General features: G+C 37.2%; 7 protein-coding genes across 7 annotated transcripts, besides 1 other annotated feature; 1 reads left to right on the top strand and 6 right to left on the bottom strand.

The window, feature by feature from the left end:
• Nucleotides 1-55: 55 nt before the first annotated feature.
• On the bottom strand, nt 56-484 carry PRCAT00000840001 (uncharacterized protein; the record flags this gene model as incomplete). The annotated part of the gene is made up of 1 exon (XM_062956758.1): nt 56-484. One exon carries the CDS (start codon nt 482-484, stop codon nt 56-58), a length of 429 nt encoding a protein of 142 aa, XP_062807667.1.
• Nucleotides 485-811: 327 nt separating this feature from the next.
• GBP2 (single-stranded telomeric DNA-binding/mRNA-binding protein) lies at nt 812-2,011 on the bottom strand (the record flags this gene model as incomplete). The annotated part of the gene is made up of 1 exon (XM_062956757.1): nt 812-2,011. The coding sequence occupies one exon, from the start codon at nt 2,009-2,011 to the stop codon at nt 812-814; it is 1,200 nt and encodes a 399-aa protein (XP_062807666.1).
• A 247-nt stretch (nt 2,012-2,258) lies between these two features.
• Nucleotides 2,259-2,333: a sequence feature (Short protein (PRCAT00000838001, CUM63267.1) was converted to a misc_feature.).
• A 129-nt stretch (nt 2,334-2,462) lies between these two features.
• PRCAT00000837001 (uncharacterized protein) lies at nt 2,463-3,236 on the bottom strand (the record flags this gene model as incomplete). Its single annotated transcript, XM_062956755.1, has 1 exon — nt 2,463-3,236. One exon carries the CDS (start codon nt 3,234-3,236, stop codon nt 2,463-2,465), a length of 774 nt encoding a protein of 257 aa, XP_062807665.1.
• A 191-nt stretch (nt 3,237-3,427) lies between these two features.
• Nucleotides 3,428-4,204, top strand: PRCAT00000836001 (uncharacterized protein; the record flags this gene model as incomplete). The annotated part of the gene is made up of 1 exon (XM_062956754.1): nt 3,428-4,204. The coding sequence occupies one exon, from the start codon at nt 3,428-3,430 to the stop codon at nt 4,202-4,204; it is 777 nt and encodes a 258-aa protein (XP_062807664.1).
• A 248-nt stretch (nt 4,205-4,452) lies between these two features.
• Nucleotides 4,453-6,120, bottom strand: PEL1 (CDP-diacylglycerol--glycerol-3-phosphate 3-phosphatidyltransferase; the record flags this gene model as incomplete). The annotated part of the gene is made up of 1 exon (XM_062956753.1): nt 4,453-6,120. One exon carries the CDS (start codon nt 6,118-6,120, stop codon nt 4,453-4,455), a length of 1,668 nt encoding a protein of 555 aa, XP_062807663.1.
• A 494-nt stretch (nt 6,121-6,614) lies between these two features.
• Nucleotides 6,615-7,817, bottom strand: PRCAT00000834001 (uncharacterized protein; the record flags this gene model as incomplete). The annotated part of the gene is made up of 1 exon (XM_062956752.1): nt 6,615-7,817. One exon carries the CDS (start codon nt 7,815-7,817, stop codon nt 6,615-6,617), a length of 1,203 nt encoding a protein of 400 aa, XP_062807662.1.
• A 278-nt stretch (nt 7,818-8,095) lies between these two features.
• Nucleotides 8,096-9,832, bottom strand: PRCAT00000833001 (MFS transporter; the record flags this gene model as incomplete). Its single annotated transcript, XM_062956751.1, has 1 exon — nt 8,096-9,832. The coding sequence occupies one exon, from the start codon at nt 9,830-9,832 to the stop codon at nt 8,096-8,098; it is 1,737 nt and encodes a 578-aa protein (XP_062807661.1).
• Nucleotides 9,833-10,934: the final 1,102 nt, after the last annotated feature.

Here is a 10,934-nt window from a genome sequence, read left to right as displayed (position 1 = left end):
ATGTATGTCTCAACAGCTCTGATAATGAAGTTCAAATTAGGAAACATAAACAGAGTCACGTGTCTGCGAAGGTGATTAGTTTGGGGTCCCTTGGAACACCATCGTGGTCAATGTCATTAGCATGAAGTTGAGACCGGGTGTATTGGGACCTTGCTTCATCAAAACTGAGTCCACTTTTATTCATTATTTCTTTAATACTTTCTTTCGCTTTTCTGTCAAGTCCCTTTCTCAGGTCTTCATTGGCAATATTAGAGCTGATATCAAAGGTATTGCTGGTGAGCCCTTGTTCAAGATCCGCATCAAAGCTTTCCAGCCTTCTGCATCGACAGCATTCTTTGAACATCCTTGGTATAAATTTCAGACTTGCCGTTTTTATCCTATGTCTTAAATGAAAGGCAAGGAGTCCTACTAAAATAAGTAATAATAGTCCTACATGATGAGGCTCAATTGAGCTCTTTTCCTCCTCTGTTGAAGTTTCTTTCATGAATAGCTTTGTTGATGATACGTTGAAGTTGAAGTCCAATTACCTCTTGTTGTAGCACCAATGTTTGAACTTTGTAGTAGAATCAACTCCTTAAATTTCTAATATACTGATTATGTAATCTTAGTCACAGCTTGCTTAGAAAGGGTTTCCCTGAGCCGATTACGGTTGAATATAAAAGTGGAAAAATTATACGAATGACGATTTGAGTCTTAGAGAGTTCTACAGGTATAACCTTTCTATATCCAAACATTTTATTAATTTTACAATTCCAATGTCTAGTCAACAGAGCCAACTTTTTGAGAGATTTTGCTTAGCATTTGATCTTAATTATTCTTTTTTAGCATAGGAAATGGCTAAATCTCTACCTCCGTAATTATAATTATTCAAATTCTCAATAGCTAGGTCGGCTAACTCTTCAGCTTCAAACTGAACTACAGCACTACCACTTGCTTTGCCTTGTGCATTGTATTGAATCTCAGCTTGAGAAACCTTTCCGATGGTTTCAAAAAGTTCGTACAAGTCCTCAACATTGGTGACAAAAGGTAAATTAGAAACAAATATTGTATTAGATCTTTCACCGTCTCCCACGACACCCTCAGTAAATTCACTGTTAACTTTTCTTGGTTCTGTCGGGGCGGATACATTTTCTTGGTTTTGAGTTCTACCAGGGCGAGTATCAAGTCTTCTCCCATCAAGATCATAACCTTGAAACATTTCCACAGCCTTCGTAGCTTCTTCTTCTGTATTAAAAACAACTGTTCCGAATCCTCTTGATTTACCCCAGTTATCGGTTCTAATATCTGCTCTAACGACTTCTCCTGCCTCTCTCATCAAGTCTTTCAATGCTTGCCAATTGACCGAAAACGGTAGATTTCCAACAAATATCTCAGTGCCAGGCTTGGGGGCTGACTGAGGGCCCCTTTCTTTGCCAAAACTCTTCCTCTCATATCTATCGTAACCACCGGCATTCTCGTTTCCGCTGTACCTTTGGTTCGACGATTTGGCAAAGTAATCTCTCTTCTTTTCACCTGGTGGAGGATAATCTTGTCTAACGAATATTTCTCTTCCGTTATAATCATAGTGATCATATTTCGAAATGGCTTTATGGACATCATCCTTCTTTGAAAATTCAACAGTTGCCATTCCGCGAGATTGACCCCTATTCGTCACTATATCGGCTCTTACAACGTTGAATCCATCATCGAATAGACTTTCGATTTCCTTTGACGTGCAGTCGAAAGGAATATTACCAATGAAAATTGAGTTGTCATAATTCCGTTCAGTTTTTGAGCGGTATTCATCAGGCCCACCTGAGTAGTTTCCATATGACCTTCTTGAACCGTAGTCTCTAGAAGAGCCGTAGTCTCTCGAGGATCCACGGCTGCCTCCTCTTCCTCTTCCTCTACCTCTTTCTCTGCTCGAAAAACCATAACCACCTCTCGACCTACCACCTCTACGGTCACGATAATTGGATTTCGAATGAGAATCTTCTGAGATTTCCTTACCATTAGTGTCACCTCTCTCCATCGGAGAGCGAGATCTATCTCTCACTGGTGAACGTGAACGATCCTATTGCATTAGAAATCAATTTCCAAAATTATTCATAGTCTTATTGAATCAAAAAATGAGAAGAGCAAATTAAAGCTTCCATCGATGACTTAACGTCCTAATCTGCCTACAAAAATAAGCATCATGGTTGCCGAGGTTATGATTGGTGTCATTGGAGCCTATTTTAAAGTCTTCGATAGCCAGTATCCTCACAAGTTCAATTCAATCACATTACTAAAACCGAAGTTTTAGAAAAGGATATACTCACTCTTGAATAATCATCAATATCCATATCCTCCATCTTGACAGAGATGGAATCCTCTACTTTCTTTCTACAATAAAATAAAAAACAGAAATGGTGAAGCCATTTGAAGTTTTAATCTGAACGTTTTTTGTTATCCACATATACACGACCTTGCGGAACGGCTACTTACAGCGACTTATCAGGAAATGGTAGAACGAGTCTACGTTCAACTTCAGTTTCCTTGTTGACTTCTTCTTCTCCATCAAACTTGAGCCTAACTGTACCGTCTTTTTTTGAGCCCATTACAACAGCTGGATAAAATGTTGTAGTCTCAGGATATCTAGCCAATACTTTTGTGCCAAAAGGATAGTTCACTAATTCGGTCAGAACTGGGGGAATGAGAAGTATTTCTTTATAGTTTGCCTTAAATGTTTGACCTGGGTTGTTATTCTCGTCAGGCTCGGGGTCCCTTATTTCAAATTTCAACCCATCTCCAATGACTTTCATGACCTCACACTGTATCCATTCTTCGAAATGTCTATTCTTCAATTTATATGCAACTTCAGACCCCACTTCTATAGGCTCTGTGGGATTGTACTTTGAAGTATAATATGCTCTTCCTTTTGAGTTCCTCTTTGGGTTGCTCTTGCCGTTGTATTTGCTGCTTGTTGCGGATTTCGAAGGTGGAGATGTCGATGCTTGGGCTTGTAAATGGCTTATTAATCTTTGTAGGTTTTTCTGAGTGGTTTCAACTAGGTTCTTTCCTGTAGTTATATTGGCCTTATGATCTCGTATTTCATTCGTGAGTTTATCCAATTCCTCTTCTGATAACTCTTTCAATGCCTTTCTCGTATATTTATCGTAATCAGAATCAAATGGAACTGATTCGTTTGTATGGCATATATCCTGCAACGATGCTATTACGATATCCCAGTGCCCTTCTGTTTCGTTGGACAGCATCTCCAGAATTTTCTGTATTGATCTTGAGCCTTTTCTTGTCAATAAACAGCTTCGAGCTACCTAATCAGATATAAAGACTGGGTAGTGTACGATTAATTTGTATTGCACAGTTAAATATACAGCATAGAAATCAACTCAGCTAAATAACAGGGAAACATATTGATTTGAAGAAACTTGATAATAATAATGCAATGAATTTTGAGGACTCTTGTCAGGCGTTGTCGTCTACATTTGAGCTTTTGACACATATCCAGCAAGTTAAATTCAATAAGCTGAAAAAATCTATTTATGGATTATCATATGATTATGTGGTATGGACTTGGTTATCATTTTTCACATCTGTGATATCATCTATAAACTTCTATATAAACCCAGAGGTCATACGACAATACCGTAACAGATTTCCTGTTCATCCTGAAGTAATTGTATCATTTCCTATCTTGATTATTGATATGATTGGAACGGTTGTTGTTAGTGGTTTACTAGTTCAACTATTCGTTATATATAATAGAACTAGAAGTGTTAATCAAGGAGTAAGTGGATTAACGAAATGCATACTAACCTTGCTCATTATCATATTCCTTTGGAGTACTAAATGTTACATCATGGAACAAAAGGCGCTATTCCTTTTGGACATTATCGATTTTCTTTGGTTTGTAAGTAAATTCACTCTCATAATCAGATACATTCCACAAATATTCATGAACTGGTTTGATTCATGTGTCGTTGGTCATAGCGATTCCTTTTTGGCGTTTCAATCGATCTCATTGTTGTGTCTTGCATTTAGCAAATTTGCTTTAATATCTGAAGATTGGTTCAATATACCGGTGAATTATAACACCTGGAGTTACTTGGTCAGCGGGTCAGTTTGCCTACTTATACTTTTTTTGCAAGAAAGATTTCTATATCACGGAAAGAAACCATCACTAGACTTGATGTATATCGCAAGTGAAACTTTTCACGTTTAAAAGAGTCACCGGACATTCAGTTTCTCATCAAGTAATCGGCATTTAGTATTCTGCATTTATTATTTAAATCTAGTAATCATAATAATATGAATTGATAATATAATAATAATAATAATAATAATAATAATAATAATAATAATAATAATAATGATATAGTAATAATAATATTGATGATGATGTATAGAATACTAAAAGTAGTGATGATCAAAATAATAAAAGGTAATGGCCACTATTACTATTGTTTTGGACTATAGCTTGTCGCCTATTACCTTGACTGCCAAATGGACTCCGTAACTAATTTTTCTATTCTCATCTATGGCATATTTAGGTCCCTCATTTCTGTGAGGCCCATTCTCTTCTCCTGACTCAGACTGAGGCAACGGCTTAGGCTCAAAATCACTTAATTTTAACTCTTCCACATCTATCATTAAATGTTCTATTTCTTTCTTCATGTCCAACTTCAAGTTTTCATCTTTAGTGATAATTATGGCATTGCTCTCTAGATCCAACAGATAAGACCTTTTCGTATAATTCGATGATCCAATAACGGTAATTGAAGGTTCGTCTTCTTCGGGGACTGTAATCCAAATACCTTTTGCGTGATAAGACCACCCGCCAACAGTATTGACAACTCCCTTTTTCCATTCATATAATCTGATTAGAGATTCTTTTCCTCTTCGAGAAACTTCTTCTAAGAATTTCTTAGCAAGTAACAAATAGGCCTCAGGAATGTAATAAGAGACGCCCCTAGACTTATAAAATGAATTGGCTTGTGCCGAAGCGGTGATCACCACACCCTTTGCGGCACCATTGATTAGCCTCTCTTGAATTTCCGCCAACATGTTGAAATATCCTGCAGTGAACCACCATTTTATCTTAGGAGAGTCCAAATAAGAAAGAACTCTTAATACAGCTGGTTTTTCAGTAGACGTATCATTCTGCGGATGTAACAATGGTGTAAACTGTGACACTGGGTATACAATAGTATCAAACTCGTCTGTGTCCTTAAATTCATCAAAAGAAGTAAGTCTATGTTGCTTCAATAATGGCTCCAATAAGAATGAAGAGTCACTTATGAACCTTTGAACATTAATGTGAGGCTCACAAGATTTATTGGAAGTTGGCCAACTTAACCGGAAACCCTGTTCTTGTTTAGTTGAAGTCAAGACTTGATACGAAAGCGATGAAATTGCACTTTGTATATCAAAGTAATAATCAGTTAAGGCCTTGCTCTTCAAAATGTAGTATCTATCCTGTCTATCAGTGAAATAATCTTCAGATAAATTGGCTCCAGTCATGAGAATTTCATCATCTATGCCGTATAATTTCATGTGTTGTAGCCCCCAACTTTCGTTAACTCTCTTCGGTGTGAAACTCTTTTTGAAACCATTTAAATGAGGTGTATGATACATACGAACATCAATTCTGTGTTTTCCAAATTTCTCTACTAGAGGAACCAATAAGCTAGCAGAACAAAGAGATTCAGGGGCTTCTCTCGTACCTCTTAATGCATCTGTTAAAATGTAAACCTTCAAGTCTTCATTTGTTTCTAGGGCTTTAGAGATGTGATCTACTAAATCCTGTTGTCCTCTCCCAATATATAAGGAGCTCAAGAATACCCTTGACTTCGCCAGATCGATCATCAGTTTCAACGTTGCATAGAAGTCTCTCGGATCCATCAATATCTTTATGTCTCCTTTTCGTAAAGTGAATCGAGGTGCAATAGCATCTAGCTGTTGAAATATTGTCTTGAGCCTGGGGTGGAACCCATCCGCCACCTTCGATGATATTATAGGATTGTTCGTCGAGTAACTTCTAGTGTTGTTATAAGGCTGCCTTGAGAACAAGTAGTTATATATGGACAGGAGCATACCAATAGATGACTTTGAATATACTCTTTTAACTACCTGTAGCATATGATTATAAAAAAGACAGAGTGAAAATACCCTAGCCAGTACTGATAAGAGATCAGTTTAAAAAAACACTCTTAATTTCCGTCTCCGTGTCGTTTGAAAAAGACTACTAATGACAGAACTCAAAATATTTTTATGATCAAGTAAAGGGTCAAGCTATTCACACGACAAGTATCTTATTCTTGCTGATCTGTTTTTTTTTTTTGGTTTGTTTGTTAACGTTCACTTACAGTTTTCGAGATTAAAACTTCAGAAAATTACTATACTGGGCAATATTAACAGAAGGTAGTGTATAATAAAGAAAGAATGCTATTTACAAGATCTATGATTAAGCGAGGGGAGACTACAACCTGGACGTCTAAGTGGCTTAAGTAGTCTAAGTGGCTTGAGTAGGAGTAGACTCTGTTAGGAGAAATTTCTGGATTAATCACAGGGAAATTGGAGTCTATGATCAGAATGAGGAAATAATGAGATTAGGAAGTTTTTCAATTGAGAAATCAGCGGGGTTTTGCTCCCACAGCCTTAATTAGAAGGACATCGTTATCCTCCACTAGATATGCCTTCCCGTACTTGAGCTGTTTACCTGATTTTTTGAGGTTTGATTCGTTTAATGGCGGAGATTCTACGAGTAGGTCATCATACTTATAGACCTGAGCAGAGATGAAATTCTTCTCCAAATCTGTATGGATGACACCAGCTGCTGCTGCTGCAGTGGATCCCTCTCTTAAGGACCATTGCCTAGTCTCGATGGGACCACAAGTGTAGAAAGAAATGATGTGCAATGCTCTTCTGATCAGATTTACTATAGTTGGAATAGCACTCTTCTTGGATCTCTCGTTAGATGCAATGCTCTCATGTGAGGCAGAAAATAATACCAAAGTATCTTTGGGACTATTTTCCTTTATCCACTTAGTTACGTCGTCTTTAAATTCGTTTCGATCGTGCAAATAGTCATCCTCGTTTACATTCATCAATATGATAGTGGGCTTCGCTGTCAAGAAGTTGAAGGTGTTTATGATGGCAATCTCTTCATCTGACCATTCACCTTCTGAGATCTTCGTGCCATTGTATAATAGGTCTTGTACTTTATCCAATGTGTCTAGTTCGAAGTGAACTTTACCTTTGTCGACGTAAGGTCTCTTAAGGGATTTTTTTGATATTTCCACTCCAGTTTCAACAAATTCCAAGTCTTTGAGAATCAACTCATCGTTAACGATTACCAAATCTCTGATAGGGTCTACTTTGTTTTCTTCAATGTGAATGATTTCGTCATTTCTGAACCCCCTTACAACATGTAATATACCATCAACTTGTCTGATATCCGATAAAAACTTATTTCCTAGGCCCTCACCACTTGATGCATTTTTGGTCAAGCCAGCTATGTCAAAGATTGTTAATGGAGAAGGAATTTTTTTTTTTGATGAGTATAACTCAGATAAGAAATTTAATTGTTCCGATTCAACTATGGCTTGTGATTTTTCGGGCAGTATGGTAGCAAAAGGATAGTTTGCTGGATTTCCCAAGGTTGTATTGGTGATTGCCTGGAAGAGAGTACTTTTTCCAACGTTAGCTAGGCCAACAATTCCCACTGAAAGGTTATTACTGGGCCTACCTAAATACTTAGTAGGTACTGTTTGCAAGGCTTGTTTACTTGCATGATGTCTCAAGGCGGTGCTGAAACATCTTACAAGTGAACTCATTGATCCTTACAGGTGTTTAATATTATTCAATATACAAGAATTTTTTTTTGTGAAAAAAAGTTGAAGCAAACCGATTATTTGGATCGAAGGTAATATTAGTATACAAATTATAGTATTGAAACTCGATAGATCTAATTAAAAGAAAAATTAACTGCTTTTTTCACCGTTTTTCAGAGGACAGTAAAATATTAAGCTATATTGCATTCCATGTGAAAATGAAAATATGACGTATGATTATGAATGTTAAAAAATCGATGCCCGATTTGTGAAATCCTCGATTAAAGGCCCATGTTGTAGGCATACTTGGATTTCTCTCTGATCTTTGCACCATATTTGTAGAATAAAAATGGTACCGGAATTAAAACAACTGATACACAGCCCATTAAAGTCGAAGCCCATTTTATGTGCATATTAACGAACATTTGACGTGCAAATAATGGGAACGCAGCGCCAAAAGCAGATCTCAAAAACGCATTTCCGGCTAAAGCAGAAGCTGCAACATACAAGTAAACATCAATAATGTAGGTGATACAAGGTAAGAAAATTAAAATCAAACCTGCACCAATGAAAGAAGACCCAATGGTTGGAACAATCCAATGTATATGTTCGGGGTAATCTCCAGTCCATCCCAACCAGAACAAACCAATCGAAAACAAAAAGGAGCCAACCATCATGCCCGGTAATCTCTCTTCAGGTCTTATTTTTCCATCTCTCATCATAATTTTATAGTATCTATTCTCGAATAAGATAATTATAATGCCACCAATCCAGACTCCAATAAACATTGATATATAAGGCAATTCCGCGACACCTTGACTGAAGCGATAGTTTACCCCAAATACAAGTGGGACAGCTGTCAAAAACAAGTATAACAATCCATAAACAAAAGCATTGTATAATGTAATCAAAAACAAAATTGGCTCCACAAATAACATCTTTAACGGTCTGCTAATGTTATTTTCAACAATCTCTTTAAAACTCAACGATATTTCTTCGTGAGCGGCATGGATGGCTCTGTTCCCTGTTCTTCTTCTGATTTCTTCTGCTCTGCGCACTAAAATTAATGGGTGATGAGTTTCATCAAGCAAGAAAGTAACTAAAATAAGAGCTACCACTCCAACCAATGCAGTGAAGTAAGAAGTCCATCTCCAACCTAAATGCGGGTTTTTTACGGTAAATCCACCAAAAATTGGTGCAAGCATTGGCCCACCAAACAAGACGGCACCAAAGCCTGCCATTGCTTTGCCTCTACTAGCAGCTCTGAAAAGATCCGCTGTTACAGCAGGACACACCACGAGGGGAGAGGCACCAACGAATCCTGAAAAAAATCTGCAAATCATTATGGTCTGAATATCTTTGGCTGTAGCTACTGCAAAACAGAAACATACATAACCAAACATAGAACAGAAAAGTACGATTCTTCTGCCAAAAAGTTCTGAAAGAGGACCCCATATAATTGGTCCCGATGCAAAGCCGAAGACGAACAAAGATGTCCCTAGAGTTGCAACTGTCCACCCAACATGAAAAATTTCTTCAACATGCGCACTGCTTTGAGAAAACATCGCCGAACCCAAAGAAACTGCCAAAGCAGTTACGATCACTACAAAGCAATTGACAACCTTTTTCTTCATGGACCAATTCGGAGGAAACATAGGGTCATCTGGTCCATCGAATATGACTAAGTAATCATCTTTTTCGGCTGGTGGAGGAGGGGGGTAATCACGACCTTTACCCATAGACGGAATTGGCTTATCTGACCTGCTGGCTTTTTCAAGTAGCTCCTCAGAGCACGTAAGTTTCCTACTCACTGTTCTAGATGCAATTAAATTAGAATCTTCATCACCGTCAGTAAGCTCTCCTGCTCCTGATCTTTCCAAATCTTGTCCATCAAAAGGTTTCGGTTCTCCACCCTCGTGCTTTATGTTTGAGTTAGCCGTATGAGTGCTCGACGAGGAGTCGTTACTCTCCGACGATTGTGTGTTGATTGGACCTTCTGCTGTTCCTTGTGTAGACATTGTAGCAAAAACAAAAAAGGTTACAAGTGCAAAAGCGAGCAATATTCAGAAGAGCCGAAAGGGTATTTAAATATTAAAGTCCCCATCGCAAGTAAAATACAATAAGCACCCGGATGGAAACAGAAAAAAAAAAACATCTATCCCGGTTACCGCCACCCCATGTCGGTAATATTTGCTTATGCTTTTAAAAAACTATCAGAATTTGGAATTAATTCCGAGAAGGCGCATACATATAAAGTGTTAACACCGAGAGATAGTTCGGCTGAAAATTTACAGAAAAAAGTGTTTCTATCGTGCCGACGAAAACATTACCAAGGTTCAATTGATTTATAACTTGTTCAGGACTTATACATTTCATGTTCATGGCTTATATATTTCATCACTACATAAGATAATATGGCTAATAAAAAAATCCACAGCCTTGTTATTTTGAGTGAAGCTTAGTTTCTTTAACAACCGTGTACAATATGTTAAACTAAAACAGAAGTTAGGTTAACACATCAGCATCTGAGTCCATCTAATTGATTTGTATCGATAATTCACTCTTTTTTTTTTTGATTTTGACCATAACATTCATTTCAAAGAATTTCGAGATGATTTCTGTTTAAGATCCTTCTTAATAATAAACAATCCGAGATTGAAATCTTGTGTACTTAAATCTTGTGTACTTAGGTAAGGTTCCTCTTCGAACAAATAAAATACAAATCACATTAGCTTATCAAGCTCACGCGCCTTCTGAGCCTTTTTTTTACTTTTCATCGCTTAAAATTGAGTAAGCAATCTCTCTATATGAGACCTTGACTAGCATGATAAATACGAGTTTACAAAGAGACTTCTTGGACTTCAATCACAATTAAAATGAAAGACCGAGGTGATATACAACACTTATTTACTTGACTAGCTGCAACATCCAGAAAAGAAATTATCTTATGCAGGCATGCATATGAACATACACCGTTTTGAAAATCACTCCGAACCCGACGGTTTCTTTAAATAAGTCAATTGTGAAGATACTTTACCAAAAAATGAATTTCAGTTTCCAAGGTCTTACTTAAATAATACTTATGCTTCACTGTCTCATTTTAATTCGTCCAATGTAATC

The sequence above is a fragment of the Priceomyces carsonii genome (assembly GCF_900007245.1).
Source record: "Priceomyces carsonii strain CBS4050 genome assembly, scaffold: Debaryomyces_carsonii_scaffold_1, whole genome shotgun sequence".
In the NCBI taxonomy this organism is placed as follows: domain Eukaryota; kingdom Fungi; phylum Ascomycota; class Pichiomycetes; order Serinales; family Debaryomycetaceae; genus Priceomyces; species Priceomyces carsonii.
The sequence above is the reverse complement of the archived record's forward strand: the minus strand, read 5'-3'. Positions and strand labels throughout refer to the sequence as shown.